Raw genomic sequence first — 20,044 nt, forward strand, 5'->3', positions numbered from 1 at the left:
ACTACCAAAAAAGAATGGTATTCTAGTGTTCATAACTTGGATGATCATTCTGTTGGATCTTCTACTATTTCATCAGTTCTCTTCTCTCTATTTCTACTGACTTGCACTTTAGTAGTGAAATTATCCCAAATGGTTTTTTTTGCAGTTATCAATGTGGTAAACTATTGCTGTGTTGTAGATAAGGGGCCAATGCAATGATAGGACAATGATAACTACTGCAAAGGTCATCAAGAATTTTCCAATTGATCTCAAGTGGGACACTATGACTGCGGAATGTCAAATCTACTGCAACGTATTAGCCACAGATGGTGCTGAAGTGAGTTGGATCCTCCAAAATTGTTAGGTAGAGAAGATGAGTGTAACTTTTTAATTAGATCTTACATTTCAATGTAGGTAATATCTTGGTCATGATGAATGTAAATATTACAGATTATCACCTTTAGACTCAGCTGTACTCTAATGGTCACTGCCTCAAATATAGTGTCCATAAAAGAAGATTGTATACATGGAAGAATCCTGGAGATACTAAAAGATATCAAATAGATTATATAATGGTAAGATTCAGGAACCAGATTTTAAATTGTAAGACATTTCCAGGGGCAGATGTGGACTCTGACCACAATCTATTGGTCATGAACTGTAGATTAAAACTGAAGAAACTTGCAAAAAGGTGGGAATTTAAGGAGATGGGACCTGCATAAACTGAAAGAACCAGAGGTTGTACAGAGTTTCAGGGAGAGCATAAGGGAAAGATTGACAGGAATAGGGGAAAGAAATACAGTAGAAGAAGAATGGGTAGCTCTGAGGGATGAAGTAGTGAAGGCAGCAGAGGATCAAGTAGGTAAAAAGAAGAGGGCTACTAGAAATCCCTGGGTAACTGAAGAAATATTGAATTTAATTGATGAAAGGAGAAAATATAGAAATGCAGTAAATGAAGCAGGCAAAAAGGAATACAACCGTCTCAAAAATGATACCGACAGGAAGTGTAAAATGGCTAAGCAGGGATGGCTAGAAGACTAATGTAAGGATGTAGAGGCTTATCTCACTAGGGGTTAGATAGATACTGCCTACAGGAAAATTAAAGAGACCTTTGGAGAAAAGAGAGCCACTTGTATGAAAATCAAGAGCTCAGATGGAAACCCAGTTCTAAGCAAAGAAGGGAAAGCAGAAAGGTGGAAGGAGTATATAGAGGGTCTATACAAGGGCGATGTACTTGAGGACAATATTATGGAAATGGAAGAGCATGTAGATGAAGACGAAATGGGAGATACGATACTGCTTGAAGAGTTTGACAGAGCACCGAAAGACCTGAGTCAAAACAAGGCCCCGGGAGTAGACAACATTCCATTACAACTACTGACAGCCTTGGGAGAGCCAGTCCTGACAAAACTCTACCATCTGGTGAGCAAGATTTATGAGACAGGCAAAATACCCTCAGACTTCAAGAAGAATATAATACTTCCAATCCCAAAGAAAGCAGGTGTTGACAGATGTGAAAATTACCCAACTATCAGTTTAATAAGTCACAGCTGCAAAATACTAATGCGAATTCTTTACAGATGAATGGAAAAACTGGTAGAAGCTGACCTCGGCGAAGATCAGTTTGGATTCCGCAGAAATGTTGCAACACGTGAGGCAATACTGACCTTACGACTTATCTTAGAAGAAAGATTAAGAAAAGGCAAACCTACATTTCTGGCATTTGTACACTTAGAGAAAGCTTTTGACAATGTTGAATGGAATACGCTCTTTCAAAATCTAAAGGTGGCAGGGGTAAAATACAGGGAGCGAAAAGCTATTTACATTTTGTACAGAAAGCAGATGGCAGTTGTAAGAGTCGAGGGGTATGAAAGGGAAGCAATGGTTGGGAAGGGAGTGAGACAGGGTTGTAGCCTCACCCCGATGCTATTCAATTGTATATTGAGCAAGCACTAAAGGAAACAAAGGAAAAGTTTGGATTAGGTATTAAAATCCATGGAGAAGATATAAAAACGTTGAGGTTCGCCGATGACATTGTAATTCTATCAGAGACAGCAAAGGACTTGGAAGAGTTGTTGAACGGAATAGACAGTGTCTTGAAAGGAGGCTATAAGATGAACATATACAAAAGCAAAACGAGGATAATGGAATGTAGTCGAATTAAGTCAGGTGATGTTAAGGGTATAAGATTAGGAAATGAGACACTTAAAGTAGTAAAGGAGTTCTGCATTTTGGGGAGCAAAATAACTGATGATGGTCGAAGTAGAGAGGATATAAAATGTAGACTGGCAATGGCAAGGAAATCGTTTCTGAAGAAGAGAAATTGTTAACATCAAGTATAGATTTAAGTGCAGGGAAGTCGTTTCTGAAAGTATTTGTATGGAGTGTAGCCATGTATGGAAGTGAAACATGGATGATAAATAGTTTGGACAAGAAGAGAATAGAAGCTTTTGAAATGTGGTGCTACAGAAGAATGCTGAAAATTAGATGGGTAGATCACATAACTAATGAGGAGGTATTGAATAGAATTGGGGAGAACAGGAGCTTGTGGCACAACTTGACTAGAAGAAGGGACCGGTTGGTAGGGCATGTTCTGAGGCATCAATGGATCACAAATTTAACACTGGAGGGCAGCGTGGAGGGTAAAAATCGTAGAGGGAGACCAAGAGATGAATACACTAAGCAGATTCAGAAAGATGTAGGTTGCAGTAGGTACTGGGAGATGAAGAAGCTTGCACAGGATAGAGTAGCATGGAGAGCTGCATCAAACCAGTCTCAGGACTGAAGACAACAACAACAGTTGTTTGTTCATTGAAAGCGTTTTAATTGACTAGTTTGCAAACACATCCAGTTGTTCATTCCATGTTTATCCTATTTTCATCATACACAACAAGTAGGAAAAATGGGCCTCCAAAAATCTTGATGCTGTAAGTATTGTGACAATGTTATGCAAAGGACAGACTGTTATTCACAATGTTGTGTTGCAGACAGGCCCAACAGAAAGACTGCCACTGAAACCAGAGGCAGAGGTCATTTGTGGGTATGTTTTGCTTGTGTGAATGTGTGTGTGTTTTCCACTCTCCTAGTTTGCCTCTCTTCCCCCTCCCTGTGCTCAGACAGTGTGGTATGGTGGAGGGGGAAGTGTACAGCTAGGCAAGAGAGCTATGGCACACAAGCAAGAGCTTTACTTGTGTGGCGAATTCTTGTGTATCCTGCTACAGATGCAGTGATAACTCATACTAACTTGATATATTAATGCTTCTGCATGTAAGATCAATACCAATCACAAAAGTTCATCTATCTTCCATTTTAACATGCATCTATGGTCGATATAACAGGTCTTGGTATGTCCAAGCATCTTCAGGGTAGGATGGCAGTCCATGAAATACTTACTGTTGCCTCCAGGCAAGTATTTTCTCAAGCTAAGTCACAACAATTGCCACTCTATGCTGAAGACATTTGCCATCCCACAATATGGCTCACTACATGTACACCAAAAATAAAACCAATGCACAATGTCTGTACCCATATATGAGACATATTATTTTATATTACTATTTTCTTATCATGTAACTTACTTTTGCTGTGAGTATCACTCATTGAAGAAGACGTAAGGATATGTCTCATTCCCCTGGAATGGTATATATCACCACACCTCATTTTGATAGAAATGCATGTCGCTCTACGCAAACAAAATTGTCCTTAGTTGTAATTTGTCTTTGATAACCATATCAATAAGCAGCTCAATAGAGTTTTTCATTGCTCAGAATGCAACACAGTATTTCAGCAAAGGTAAGACACAACTGGTAACCATGAGCCCTGTGAGGTATGATATGTGATATGACTGCAATACGACATGATGTGCAGGTATCTTTTGCCTCAATATTCATTCACACATCAAGTTCTGTCATTCCTATTACACAATAGGCAGAAAAAACAGAGGAAGAAGAAAAGGGGTATAGGAGGACCAAGATATTTCATGGGTTGGACAGATAGTTAATACCACTTTTGTAGATATGGGGAAGACTTTACAAAGGATATCCCACATTTCAAAACATAGCTCAAGTGCTTATATAACCTCAATGTTGTATTGTGTAATGATTATGGTACGGAGGGTTCAGAAGGAGAGTAAGGGGCTACAAGACGTTACTGATGTATGTCATGATGCTTTCATAATGTTGTGAGTGGTTACATTTTCTCACAATATATGACTACTCATAATTAGAGTTAAAACTTTCATTCTTAAGACTAATGTTTTGCTTAAGAATAGTAGCTGCCACATTTTAACTATTCTGACACCCTATTTGAAATATTTGAGTATTAACTACAGATGTTTAAAACCAGTTTTGCTTTCTGTGGATATTTCAACATTGACTTGTATTGCACAAACAAATATACTGCTTGTAATGATGCCTGAACAGATAATATTCTTCTTAATTTTCACAGAAGTATATGAATATGGTTAGCTTTGCAGGTGGAGGTTTTGCAGACATTGATCCACTGCTTCTAACACAGTTGATAAGCAAACAGTGCATCCCAGGGGATATGGTGCAGCATGGATAAGAGCTCTGAGAGAAGAATACACTATGCAGTTTATTGATAGTTTAAGTAACACAAATTGTGAATTTGTCTGTAAATGTCAAATAGGGAAAGATGGAATTGAAAAGTGCAGTTCATATATTTTTTTAAGTTCTATAAAGCTAAGCTTACATTTACCAAAAAAGTAGTTTGTGAAAGTTATGGAAAAGGAGGTCCAAATAAATTATAAGCAGCAAAGAACTACAGTAAAATTTATCTAAGCATGTGACAGTATCACCATGTTGTTGTACAGACAAACATTTCAGCCACTGTCACAAGCGAATGATATGTTGCAGTACATCTAAATTCTCTGATTCCAAAATTAGGGACTGCTACTGGAGGTCTAACATTATGAAAAGAATTTTACATTTTATACCAGGTGTCTGTCCTAAGGGTTATTAGGATTGAATTTCAATGGGACTTCAGCAGATATTTATAACTTCATTTTTACAATGTAATTGAAGTCAGCCCAAACAAATACGGTTCACCACACCTTTCATGTGATACCCAGTGTCAATAAAAAGTGACAGTTTGTTTCCCACTACATACAAAATTATTTCTGAAGTGAAATTTTATGCACCCATTTGAAAGAGCAGTTCAAAATTAGTCTAGTGCAATATTCATTTTATTGATATGTATTGACAGGGGCAGTGAAATAGGAAAAATAAGAGTGCTTCAGCAATGACATGTATGCAGCCTTTTGTCATTCTGTCCGCTATCAACATGCACCAGTGTAGCTCAGTCATCATTGAAGCACTGGTTATTCTACCTGTTTTACTGTCCCTGTTAATACATCTCATTAAAACATACATCACATTAGAAGAATTAGGAACTGCTCAGTCAAATGAGGAAGTAAAACTCTGCTTTAAAAATTATTTTGTTTGTAACAGGAAACAAACTGATGATTTCTGTTGATGCTGGCTGGTACATGAAACATATGATCTGCAGTATTTGTTTGCACTAGCTCCAGCTACAGATTCTCAAAACAAAATTGCATAAATCTGGGCCAAAACACCATGAAAAATGTGCTCGATGATTCTCAGGAGACACACTCTGCATATAAGTTTTATTTTCAAAAACAGAACATGTTCAGAATATGGATCTCTTCTTGACCCATTTGCTCACACAGTACCAAAAGAAGGTAACAAAGAAGACCCACGGGGCTTCTAACCAGGGTCCATTGTGCCAATACTCTAATATATATTAAAAACAAAGATTCCAAGACTTACCAAGCGGGAAAGCGCCGGCAGACAGGCACAATGAACAAAACACACAAACACACACACAGAATTACTAGCTTTCGCAACTGATGGTTGCTTCTTCAGGAAGGAGAGGGAAAGATGAAAGGATGTGGGTTTTAAGGGAGAGGGTAAGGAGTCATTCCAATCCCGGGAGCGGAAAGACTTCCCTTGGGGAAAAAAAGGACAGGTGTACACTCACGCACGCACACACACACACACACACACACACACACACACACACACACACACACACACACATCCATCCGCACATACACAGACATATTTTTGCCTTTAAATATGTCTGCTTGTGTCTGTGTATGTATATTACTCACATGCATCCAATTAGGGCTAGTGACCTACAGTGTAACAATGAATTTAATTTTCAGTTGCCTAAAAATACCCTGATACCAGCCTGAAAATTTGGAAAGTAGAAAGACAATGTCACTTGCATTATGTTATCTAAAAAAACCGTTTGACTGTCCTATTTCTGACATCACACTAACAAAATTGGAGTATTATTGTATAAATAACCTTAATATCTTCCTGTTTATATGAAGTAAGGCAATTTGTCTTACTCAGAAATAGACGCTATTGCTTATTAGAAATTAGTACTGATGTTCCACATGGCTTTGTTTCTGGACCCAGCTTTCTCAAAAAAGCTATCAATGATTGGTCCTATTGTGAGTCATAGTCAATCAATTCTTATGCTGAGGACATAACCTTGTTATATCTTAGCTCTTTGTCAGGAAATGCATGGATCTTTCAACTGTTCATTGGATTGGTTTGCTATCGATAAGCTACTTTGAAATCCAGGCAAAACTCCAAGTACTAACAGTTGTTAATCTTTATATCTCTGACCCTATCAGGAACAACACTGTGGATTTTGTTTCTGGATAACCATACAAAATTTTGCCATCCCAATAAATAGGCTAGTAACAACAAAATTCAAAGCAAATGCCTTCAGAATGGTTAACAGATTATACCTCTCTCCTGGGTCAATGCTATTTGAAATTTTGAAAACATATCTGTGTAATTCACTGTCAGATAATCCATTTTTAATAAAAAAAAAAGAGTTCTATTACATGCAAATTATTTACTTTAGTTCATAGTGTAACTTTGCTTAGAATCAACTATATCCATTTATTTATATCATTTTTGTGTAACTCGCATGAAGTAATTTCAAATTTAAAAAAATCAATGGTGAAAAAATCTTATTTCTTGATAAGTAATGACAAAATAAGAAAAAAATGAGTTTGTTACTCTAAAAGAAACTAATATTTCATATGTATTTAACTTACCATCTGTATCACAATGAGCAGTGATAAAGTCCTTTGGCAATCGCTCTCTGAAGGAAAAAACAGATTTTACAGTGTTAATTATTGTAAATATTAATATGATTCAACATAAACACAATTAGTAGGTCACATTTTGCTCGCAGTATGTGGGCCATTTGATGAATACCTCTACTAACACACTTCACTCCCACCTTATAAATTTATTTTTATTTGCTTATTTACTTCTCTTTGCATGGAGTCATCAATATGCTAACTTTTGCAAATGTCATATATAAAAACAAAGACGAAGCAACCGTTGGTTGCGAAAGCTTGAATTGTGTGTGTGTGTGTGTGTGTGTGTGTGTGTATCAACATGCCAACGCTTTTGTTTGGTAAGTTACATCATCTTTGTTTTTAGATATATTTTTCCCATGTGGAATGTTTCCCTCTATTATATATAAATCTGAGCAATGATTGCAGCAGAGCTGGTATATGACATGACTGCTTTTGCAGGTGGCCTGACCTCTGATGGGATAAGACAGTCCTGTGGCAGAACATGCAGTTCTGATCATAAAAGGCTTGATTTTAACAGTACTTCACAATCTGGGCATCTGGATCCTGCTCCACCATCAGCTCTTCAGAACTGTACAGATGGGAGTTATACTTACAATGCATTCTCCACCCCCGAAATTATCCGGCCTCAACCTACAATAACCTACTGTGCCCACACATTGCACCCAACAGTTTCTGTCCTATAATCTCTGGATAATTCACATCCCCTCACCCTCATTGTGCTACTCTCTGGCTATCCACTCACCCCCCCTCCCCCCCCCCCCCCCCCCACCCCCCACCCCACCCCATCATTTCCTTCGTCTGCTCTTCTCGTTTTCCGCTTTTTCCGCTCTCCTTACGCCTCCATCACCCACAGCCTTTTGACTTTTTTTTGTCCGGCTAAAGCAGCCAGAGATAGCGATCATGTGTATGCAATGTACCTCGTTGTGTGAATGTGTGTCTGTTTTCCTTTCTTTTCTGAAGAACACTTTGGCTGAATGCTTAGTATGTAACAGTCTTTTTGTTGTGCCTGTCTATTTCAGTGTATCAACTTTACAGTGATTAGCACTCTATCCTTTTCATAACTTTTGATATAATTTATTTACAAGACTTGAATTGAAACTGGGTCCTCTGCATAGCAGCCATACATACTGGCCAATCAGCTACTGAAGTGGACCTACATATCCACTGACTGTGTCATGAAGCAAGCTGGGATCTCTTTACTTCCTCTCTTGTTTTGCTGTCTGCCATTTTAAATTCTTTTATATTCATTTTTGCCTAATTACCATTAACATGAATGTGTATAATCTGCATTTACATAAAAGAGAAAGATTGGCCCTCAATCTTGAGGAATATAACACCAGATGCTATTTGAAACAGTTAATGCAGAACAGGGAATCAGCAATCATAAAGCGGTTACTGCATCGATGATTTCAGCTGTAAATAGAAATATTAAAAAAGGTAGGAAGATTTTTCTGTTTAGCAAAAGTGACAAAAAGCAGATTTCAGAGTACCTGATGGCTCAACACAAAAGTTTTATTTTAAGTACAAATAGTGTTGAGGATCAGTGGACAAAGTTCAAAACCATCATACAAAATGCTTTGGATGAGTATGTGCCAAGCAAGATTGTAAGAGATGGAAAAGAGCCACCGTGGTACAATTACCGCATTAGAAAACTGCAGCAGAAGCAAAGGGAACTTCACAGCATTGCTTGAATACTGCTCAGCAGTGTGGGATCCGTACCAGATAAGGTTGATAGAAAAGATAGAGAAGATCCAACAGAGAGCAGCACACTTCGTTACAGGATCATTTAGTAATCGCGAAAGCATTACAGAGATGATGGATAAACTCCAGTGGAAGACGGAAGACTCTGCAGGAGAGATGCTCAGTAGCTCGGTACGGGCTTTTGTTGAAGTTTCGAGAACATACCTTCACCGAGGAGTCAAGCAGTATATTGCTCCTTCCTACATATATCTCGCGAAGAAACCATGAGGATAAAATCAGAGAGATTAGAGCCCACACAGAGGCATACCAACAATACTTCTTCCACGAACAATACAAGACTGGAATAGAAGGGAGAAACGACAGAGGTACTCAAGGTACCCTCCGCCACACACCGTCAGGTGGCTTGCGGAGTATTGATGTAGATGTAGATCTAATTTTGTTATTACTTTTGTGTATGTAATTAATTTTCTAATTTATTTTGACCATTCCTAGTTAATATCTTTTGCTATCGGTCATTGTAGGGTGAAATCAAGGTAATTTTTTTGCGCCTTAGATTGTATTGTTGACTTATAAACAAATATAAATTCTGTACTAATTATAAACATATGGAAGAAGAACTACTAGGATTATTAAAGTGTTTATTTGGCTCTGTTCAAAAACATATTGGCAAAGCCAGCACTTAATTAATTCCAAAATAGTTAACAGGTTTGTCAAAAGTTGTTGTTGTTGTGGTCTTCAGTCCTGAGACTGGTTTGATGCAGCTCTCCATGCTACTCTATCCTGTGCAAGCTTCTTCATCTCCCAGTACCTACTGCAACCTACATCCTTCTGAATCTGCTTAGTGTATTCATCTCTTGGTCTCCCTCTACGATTTTTACCCTCCACACTGCCATCCAATACTGAATTTGTGATCCCTTGATGCCTCAGAACATGTTCTACTGACCAATCCCTTCTTCTAGTCAAGTTGTGCCACAAACTCCTCTTCTCCCCAATCCTATTCAGTACCTCCTCATTAGTTATGTGATCTACCCATCTAATCTTCAGCATTCTTCTGTAGCACCACATTTCGAAAGCTTCTATTCTCTTCTTGTCCAAACTAGTTATCGTCCATGTTTCACATATATACATGGCTACACTCCATACATATATTTTCAGAAACGACTTCCTTGCCATTGCCAGTCTACATTTTATATCCTCTCTACGTTGACCACCATCAGTTATTTTGCTTCCCGAATAGCAAAACTCGTTTACTACTTTAAGTGTATCATTTCCTAATCTAATTCCCTCAGCATCACCCAACTTAATTCGACTACATTCCATTATCCTCGTTTTGCTTTTGTTGATGTTCATCTTATATCCTCATTTCAAGACAATGTCCATTCCGTTCAACTGCTCTTCCAAGGCCTTTGCTGTCTCTGACAGAATTGCAATGTCATCGGCGAACCTCAAAGTTTTTATTTCTTCTCCTTGGATTTTAATACCTACTCTGAATTTTTCTTTTGTTTCCTTTACTGCTTGCTCAATATACAGATTGAACAACATCGGGGACAGGCTACAACCCTTCCCAACCACTGTTGCCCTTTCATGTCCCTCGACTCTTATTAACTGCCATCTTGTTTCTGTACAAATTGTAAATAGCCTTTCGCTCCCTGTATTTTACTCCTGTCACCTTCAGAATTTAAAGTGTGTATGCCAGTCAACTTTGTCAACATTGTCAAATGCCAGAAATGTAGGTTTGCCTTTTCTTAATCTAACTTCTAAAATAAGTAGCAGGGTCAGTATGGCCTCACGCGTTCCCATATTTCTACAGAATCCAAACTGATCTTCCCCAAGGTCGGCTTCTACCAGTTTTTCCATTCGTCTGTAAAGAATTCGTGTTAGTATTTTTCAGCCGTGACTTATTAAACTGATAGTTTAACATCTGTCAATGCCTGCGTTCTTTGGGATTGGAATTACTATATTATTCTTGAAGTCTGAGGGTATTTCACCTGTTTCATACATTTTGCTCACCAGAAGGTAGAGTTTTGTCAGACTGGCTCTCCCAAGACTATCAATAGTTCTAATGGGATGTTGTCTACTCCCGGGGCCTTGTTTTGACTCAGGTCTTTCAGTGCTCTGTCAAACTCTTCACACAGTATCATATCTCCCATTTCACCTTCATCTACATCCTCTTCCATTTCCATAATATTGTCCTCAAGTACATCACCCTTGTATAGACCCTCTATATATTCCTTCCACTTTTTGCTTTCCCTTCTTTGCTTAGCACTGTTTTTCTATCTGAGCTCTTGATTTTCATACAAGTGGTTCTCTTTTCTCCAAAGGCCTCTTTAATTTTCCTGTAGGCAGTATCTATCTTACCTCTAGTGAGATAGCCTCTACATCCTTACATTTGTCTTCTAGTCATGCCTGCATAGCCATTTTGCACTTCCTGTTGATCTTATTTTTGAGACGTTTGCATTCCTTTTTGCCTGCTTCATTTACTGTATTTTTATATTTTCTCCTTTCATCAATTAAATTCAATATTTCTTCTGTCACCCAAGGATTTCTATTAGCCATTGTCTTTTTACCTAATTGATCCTCTGCTGCCTTCACTACTTCATCCCCCAAAGCTACTCATTCTTCTTCTACTGTATTTCTTTCCCCCATTATTGCCAATTGTTCCCTTATGCTCTCCCTGAAACTCTGTACAACCTCTGGTTTAGTCAGTTTATCCAGGTCCCATCTCCTTAAATTCCCACCTTTTTGCAGTTTCTTCAGTTTTAATCTACAGTTCATCACCAATAGATTGTGGTCAGAGTCCACATCTGCCCCTGGAAATGTCTTACAAATTAAAACCTGGTTCCTAAATCTCTGTCTTACCATTATATAATCTATCTGAAACCTGTCAGTATCTCCAGGCTTCTCCCATGTATACAACCTTCTTTTACAATTCTTGAACCAAGTGTTAGCTATGATTAAGTTATGCTCTGCGCAAAATTCTACCAGGCGGCTTCCTCTTTCATTTCTTACCCCCAATCCATATTTGCCTACTATGTTTCCTTCTCTCCTGTTTCCTACTACCGAATTCCAGTCACCCATGACTATTAAATTATTGTCTCCCCTCACTATCTGAATAATTTCTTTTATTTCATCATACATTTCTTCAATTTCTTCATCATCTGTAGAACTAGTTGGCAAATAGACTTGTACTACTGACTTAGGTGTGGGCTTCGGGTCTATCTTGGCCACAACAATGCGTTCCCTGTGCCGTTTGTAGCGGCTTAACCGCAATCCTATTGTTTTATTCATTAATAAACCTACTCCTGCATTACCCATGTTTGATTTTGTATTTATAACCCTGTATTCACCTAACCAAAAGCCTTGTTCCTCCTGCCACCGAACTTCACTAATTCCCACTATATCCAACTTTAAACCATCCATTATCCTTTTAAATTTTCTAACCTACCTGCCCGATTAAGGAATTGACATTCCACGCTCTGATCTGTAGAACGCCAGCTTTCTTTCTCCTGATAACGATGTCCTCCTGAGTAGTCCCTGCCTGGAGATCCAAATGGGGGACTATTTTACCTCCGGAATATTTTACCCAAGAGGATGCCATCATCATTTATCCATACAGTAAAGCTGCATGCCCTCGGGAAAAATTACAGCCATAGTTTCCCCTTGCTATAAGCCGTTCGCAGTACCAGCACAGCAAGGCCGTTTTGGTTAGTGTTACAAGGCCAGATCAGTCAATCATCGAGACTGTTGCCCCTGCAACTACTGAAAAGGCTGAAGCTCCTCTTCAGGAACCATACGTTTGTCTGGCCTCTCAACAGATATCCCTCCATTGTGGTTGCACCTATGGTACAGTTATCTGTATCGCTGAGGTACGCAAGCCTCCCCACCAACAACAAGGTCTATGGTTCACACCTCTTGTATCCCCAGTTCACCAGTTCACATTCATAGTTCTGTTCACTTCTTTGCTTCTCTCATCTCCCTATTTTCTATCATCATAGCTCTTCTGACACTGATTCTTGCAACCCACCATCCTCTCCCCACACATCCCTTCATGTCCTCACAAGCAGCACAACAAATCTTTTGCCCCCTCTACACTACTATCCTTTTCCCTCCTAGGCGCCGGCCGCGGAGGTCTCGCGGTTCTAGGCGCGCAGTCCGGAACCGTGCGACTGCTACGGTCGCAGGTTCGAATCCTGCCTCGGGCATGGATGTGTGTGATGTCCTTAGGTTAGTTAGGTTTAAGTAGTTCTAGGGGACTAATGACCACAGCAGTTGAGTCCCATAGTGCTCAGAGCCATTTGAACCATTCCTCCTAGGCCTCCTCTGTACCTCCACTGTCCACCCCAGTTAAGATCACTACTTGCTCCAGTGGGACCATAGTGGCTGTAGATGACAGTAGCAATGCATGTGTGAGTTGTACGTGAGTGAGTATGTGTGTGTTTTACTTCATCTCATGAAGAACTTTTCTGATACTTAAAAAAATACAGAATAGCCTACTTTTAAATGTGCATGTCTGGTGTTCAGTCCCTCCTCTGTGTGGCGCTGAGCAATCTACCCTATTCTTATTGTTATTCCATCCTAACTTTTCCACTGTTTCTTTTACTTACTAGTTTTAACATCCTTACATTTTATGCCACCTATATGCTGCAAACCATTATTTTAAATGAAGAAATCACTAAGGACACAAATATGGACCTTGCAAATTCAGAACTATGATGCAAGGCATAAAAAGATTTACATAGGGTTAAAATAAGATTAATGTTAACATCAAAAAGGCATTGTGTGAAAAGGAGCTGTTTTTCATAATTTTTTAGTAGATGATCTTAAGATGTTGACTGAAGATACTTTTAAGAAGCAATTTAAGTAGTGGTTTAGCCATAAATGCCCACTAACATGAATAATAAGGTATGCAATACTTTTGTCCTAGCAATAAGTGTATTACTAAATTGCATACAAAACCAACTGCTCATTGTGGAGTATATTATAGTCCTATGCACAAATTTAATAATTGCAGAATAGTGTCAAAAACTTCCTGGAGTGTGCAAAATAATGCTATAATTGCACTCTGTTGACAGGCTCCTGCATCTAAAATTGTGTTAAGAGGTAAAAAATAAAGCAAATTAAAGCTGTAATTCAGAAAGCATTTCGAGGTTTCAGAAGAAGACAGTGAGTTGAGATAGGATATAACAGTTTCAGATATTTTACTGAAGATGGGATTTAGTGATCTTGGTCTAACTTGACATTTGTTCCTTGCTTCCTTTCTTGTGCACTGGTTAATCACACTTATTTTTAAGGCACTTTGATAAAAGTTTTCTTTAATACTACAATAAAATGGTGAGGGTTTTCATAATTTCATTCCCAAATTTCTTTAACACTATGCTTCAAATACCATCCCACCCAGGTAGTGTTTATTCTTTAGTTTATAAATTGTGTCTAATATCTTATGCACATTCACCTAAATCTGAGCTCTGAGCTCTGCTATGACATTATGGTATCCCAGCTTGAAAATCTATAATGGTGGCTGGTTGGTCAAAATGAGAGATAAAGGGCTTATTTTATAAATTGCATATTGTAGTTGGATCTTTTAGCAGGTAGGCTCCATGTCTAATTTGACAGGTTCATTGACCACCTTACTGGCAGTTTTACAATGTTTATTGAATGGCCTGTGGGATGCTGCACCTATGCTGGCTGAATGCTCTATTGTACAGTTGTTTATCTGTTTCCTAAACAGTAAGAGGTCTGCCTTAAAGATTTTTCTTAATTGTACTTTCCCTTACAAGCATGTAGCTCTGTTTCCTTATACAGGTTGAGTCAAGTAATATGTAACACCTATTTTGTTCCCTGAATGGTTCCCTATAACGAAACAAGGATTTCTGCAAATTGATAGTATGCTGAGGGGCATATAATATTTTGTATGTATAATGTTCTGAATTCTTTTATCAGCCCAGATATTGAAACAAGTACATTTTTAATGGAAACATACACTTTTCATAGCTCCATTCAACAGCTCTCGGAAAAACAATTACAGTAATATAGTATTTTTTAGTACTGGCATTGAAACTTTTCACAAAAGAGTCTGAGAAATGCACTAAAACTGGAAAGCAATGTGGCCAGAATCAGCTAGCATCCCAAGCATGGCTCTCATGCCAGGCCAGGGGCATTTATTATTTTTGTTTACCTTATGTTCTGTATAAATCATAAACATGTCCAATTAAGAGAATCTTAATCAGTTGTTTAACAACAATATAAGAAAGGATAGATTGCTACTTACCATAAAGATAACAAGCCAAGTGCAGACAAGCACAATTAAAACACATTTACACATAAGCTTTCAGCCTCAACCTTCATTGGAAAAAGAGAAAGGGAAACCAGCACCATTCACTCAAACAAACAAGCATACCACATGCACACATGACTGTCAACTCCGGCTAGAATGCAACTATCATGTGGGATGAATGCAGCAATCTAGAAGGTGCGGGGAAGGGGAAGGGGTAGGGGAAGCAATAGTAGTGTACCAGTGTGGGAAGGAAAGAGTACTGTCTGGTGGAGTGTGCAGGGACTGGAATGCCAACAGGTGCAACAGTAGATTGTGGGACAAGGCAGTGGGGAAAACAGAGTGAAACAGGAAAGGAGTGGGGAAAGATAGCGTCGCTATGCAATGAAAAAATCACATGAGGACCTGATTAGTCAAATGTAGTGGTTTCTGCTACACAATATGGATCCAGTCATTGGTACATAAGACTTTATTATGCACTTCAAATTGTCTGCCGGTTTTGGAGTTATGAGGTTTTCACAATTATTTTTTTGGTAGGGATGGAGATAAGAGGCATGTAACGAGTGCACGGTTAAGAATTGAAATGAATTTCTTTTAAGAAACTTACTTAAATTTTGCATTATTTGTGTATTATGAAACATCTGTAACAATACAGATATAAAGTGAAATGAATAATTTCACATTGATCAAAATATTGGAATATGGATGTTAATAAATTACAGTGTTTAAAAAACATAGAAACAATGCTGCTAGCTTTAATTAACCTTTTATTACTGTAAACATTTGTGCAGTTTATTAACATTTAAGATTGTTACTATTGCTGCTACACTCACAGTCATAGGTGGCTGTAAACAAGTTTATGTTCGGCTGCATTTTTTTAGACACGGACATGTTCTCTCATTACAAATGTGAGGCAGTGTGTCATAAAATGAATGCATTTCCTTAGGAAGGACCAGCTTTAGTTGTTGCAAATGCATACACTTTTCTGCGCTGATCTTTAGTGGTGAACTGTAGAGAGGGGGCACTGTAAATGAGCCGAGTATGTTTGACATCCTTCTTGGAAGTGGTTCCCATGTATCGCTGAATTTCAATTTATATTCCATTTTTCCGGAGGGATCATACTTGAGACACCGGATATCAGTCACTGTTGGATACCCGATTTTGGATCCTGGCCGAATAGACGAATACAACAAGAGTTTATCATAGGACTTGAAAAACGTGTGGTCCAAATAATTGACAAAATAAGGTCTAGGATTTCATCTTGCGGTAGCACAAACTTCTACATAGCCAGCAGGAGTATAAATGTGTCTGTGTTTTAACTTCCTTTCTATGGTGGAATGCATAGAATCACACTCCATTTGAGTGTGACTTTTCTCCAGAAATTTTTGCACTATTGTAATGCCTTTCTGATTGGCGAGATGAGCCAGTGCATTACTCATGGCTGAGTTTCGATTCTGGTACATGCATCCGTCGCTATAGAAAATAGCTTCTGAATAATTCTGGACGTACATTTCTATAAAATGCACAAGTATGCTGGCAAATTCTGAAGCTGTTAGTCCACCTTCACTCTCATGCCAAAGGTAACAATAACCATCGTTACTTTTTAAATCATAGATGGTAAAGTTGTGGACCTTCAGTTTGCTTTTATAGTACAGTGCAGATGCTTTTAGTCTGGGAGAAAGCAGAAGTGCTTGAAGGTCCATTGTAAACACTCTAGGTGATCCTAATTTATCACTATTTTTCGCTTCCCTTGCCTCAGCTTTTTGGGTCATATGCAAAGAGTATTCATTGTCTGAGAGATTGCCAGTCTGGTGAGAACAACAAAGATCACACTGGTCCTTTTTAGGCGAAAATAAGTTAAGATTATTTTCATCGAATACCTCGCAGAACTGTTTGTAAGCAGTTGGGATTTGTCCTCTTTTCTTGCAAAATTTTATATATCCCCTATGTAGTTCTGATTTACTCTGCCAGTTAGGTTCCAAGTAGAGTTTTGTGGAAGAACAACGGCAGTAATGCGATTCCAGTTTCGGCAACTCTGCAAAAAAATCTGATGCTGATTGCCATCCACCTGAAACTTTCGTTGGTCTCTCCTGCATTTGAGGCCCTCCTGCAAGCGTTCTTCCTGATGCACTAGATGCCCATGTTCTGACACTCCATTCGCCTAAGCACAAAGTATTCAGAAACATAGTCTTGCAGACAGTTTCTCTCTGTCCTTCTATTACAAAATTGTAATATAGTGTGTTAGAACGGAGAGATTTATTAGATTCTGAATTATTTCTGCGTCTTTTAACTGGAACGTAGTAGACATGACTTCTAAGAAAAATTTTTCTTTCACCCCAAGACATATCCTGCCAGCAATGATTAAATATTTGCTGCCTCTGCTCTTCTGTAATATCCTTGCAATTCCTGTTCCGATTTAAGGAAAAATGTTTACAAGTACATCGTGGTTTCATTTCCCTCCCACTTCTGCTCATTGTTGGTCTCTTTTTCCCAAACTCAACTTTTTGCATTCCTAAATAATCCTGTCCCCACATACATTTTTCTTTCTGCAAACTTTGAAGTGATTGATTGCTTTTTCTTTTACGGCACTGCTTACTACTTTTTACTCCCACATCAACTTTGTCATCATCGTCTTTCATGCTGCTGTTACTGCTATGGTCATTTTTGTTTTTATCTGGATCATACACATTACTACTGCCACTGGAGATATCATCCTCGCTGCTGTGTTCGAAAAGACTTTCAAACTCAGAAGTGGAATTCACCTCTGTATTGGCTTCTTTTTCCACATTATCTGTAGTGTAAACAATAATGTCATCAATAATATTTAAATAATTTAATCACCTCAACTTCCAAACAAGGATCTTACTTGAAGTTACAACAATATGAACTACAGTTTACCTTCATTTTGTGGGTCTACTCTTTCCTTTGGTGCAGGACAAGAGGGAACCTGAATAGAATCTTCTGCTGGTGATTTTATACGATATGATCCTTTGTCGGCTTGTTTCACAAGGTGAAGAGTGAATTCACTCTCTTTACCCATAGCTAAAAACAAAGTAGTTACGTAGAACGTATAGGATTCTGTTCAGTTCTAAAATTAGAACCTCATATGTACCGAGTGCAGTCTGCTTTACGCGCGATGAAAAACTCGTAAGTCAACATTGTATTTAACGAGGTCATTATTAATTCTGTATTTTACAATACAATACATAAATACCTAGAAATACTAACACGTACCTGTAGCAATAAAACAGTGTTGGGTCTGTCAGTTAAAAAAGTTACTATCACATCAAAAAACGTTTTAATCTTGGCGAACACTAACAATGGCGATTATCGGAGATGCGAGGTTTACACCACAAACTACATATCGCTGGAGATGTGAGTTTTTCATTATTGCCAATAGATGGCAACACCATTCAACTCGAAGAAGGAAGGTTTCAACAGCCTATGTGGCATAATTATCTACATTTGGTAATGCAGTTACATGGATTTCATTGTCAGATGGAGTTACGAGGTTTTCATTGCCTAGTAACGATAGGCAGGTGCGTTGGCAGAGGGTGGCAAAAACAAAGAGTGTAGCAGAGAGGACAGAGGGGATGGAAACTGTTGAGTGGAAGAAGATGTGAGGACAGTATATTACCGTAGGTTGAGGCTGGGATAATTATAGGAACAGAGGATGTGTTTTAAGTGTAACTCCCATCTGTGCAGTTCAGAAAAGCTGGAGGTGGAGAGGAATATCCAGATGGATCACATAGTGAAGAAGCTACTGAAAGGACTTTATATTCAGCTGAATGTTGTGCCACAGGATGGTCTACTCTGCTCATGGCCACAGTTTGGCAGTGAACAACTGGCTGTTAGTTGTAAAATGTACACTTCCGCAGAGACATATCACAAACAATAAAATTTTCTGGGCCTTTATGCCATGACTAAATGGATTCCACCTTAAAATAAAACATTTCAGCCCCATTAGCAGAGGAGATTTTTCATGGGGGATCATAGTTTCTTTCAATGTCCAATTCACACCTTGGCTCTTAACTGACTATAGCAAAATTCCACTTCTGTGTGCTTCCACACAGACACGTGATGACACAGGTTTTCAATATGCAAGTGTAATTGGCCATTGTCGACTGCCATATTACTGTTTCTATCGCCCACTGGTGGAAGACTGGTACACGTTTTCTTCGGCACCAGAATCCAGATATCATTCATTTTCACTGGCCGCTCAGTATAACTTTCAAGGTATCTGTATCTGCTTGTGGCTGCCAGTGTTGAGTCCTATCAAAATGAATGCAGTGATCTCCTGGATGAAAATCAGGTTCTGCGACAGCTGATCTGTCAATCTCCCCATTTCTGCAATTGCTCTTGTGCTCATCTAGTCATTTTTTCACTGTTCTTTTTGTAGCACCTACAAACAACTTCCCACAACAACGTGGAATCCTGTAAATACCTGTTCTTTTTTTTGTGGTTGGCTGCTTGCTTTTATATCTTCCAGGTGGGTTTGTATATTACTGTGATGTTCCACATTTTCACTATTTTTCCTATGTGGTCAGTAACACCATTAATGAAAGACAGGAAAACTTTCTATTTCACTGGTGCTTGAGCATCACTATGATTTCTACAGTGGTCTTAACACTATTTTCACCTCTGCTAAACAATAACCATGCTTCAGCAATTCATTGGTAAGATGTTTTAATTCTGTGTTAAGCAGCTCTGTTTCACAGATTTTCGTTGTTCTATCTGCCAATGTTTTTATGATGCTTCGTTTTGGTTGTGGGTACAAACGCTGTAACAGTCTGTGTGCATTGGTTCTTGGTAAACAGTGTAGCCAAGTTATCATCTTCTTTCTTGGAAACTACCACGTTAAGAAGATTTAATCTTCTACCTGCCTCCTCCTCCACAGTAAACTGAATCTTCAGACTGATCCCATT

General features: G+C 38.5%; 1 protein-coding gene across 1 annotated transcript in view; it reads right to left on the reverse strand.

Annotated features, from left to right (window-relative positions):
• Positions 1-20,044, reverse strand: part of LOC126281238 (uncharacterized) — a 201,012-nt gene that overhangs the window by 116,293 nt on the left and 64,675 nt on the right. Inside the window, exon 5 of the mRNA XM_049980010.1 lies at positions 7,097-7,143. Coding sequence (XP_049835967.1) covers positions 7,097-7,143 — 47 coding nt within the window. The remainder of the gene's footprint in view (positions 1-7,096; positions 7,144-20,044) is intronic.

Source organism: Schistocerca gregaria, chromosome 7 (assembly GCF_023897955.1).
Source record: "Schistocerca gregaria isolate iqSchGreg1 chromosome 7, iqSchGreg1.2, whole genome shotgun sequence".
Lineage (NCBI taxonomy): Eukaryota > Metazoa > Arthropoda > Insecta > Orthoptera > Acrididae > Schistocerca > Schistocerca gregaria.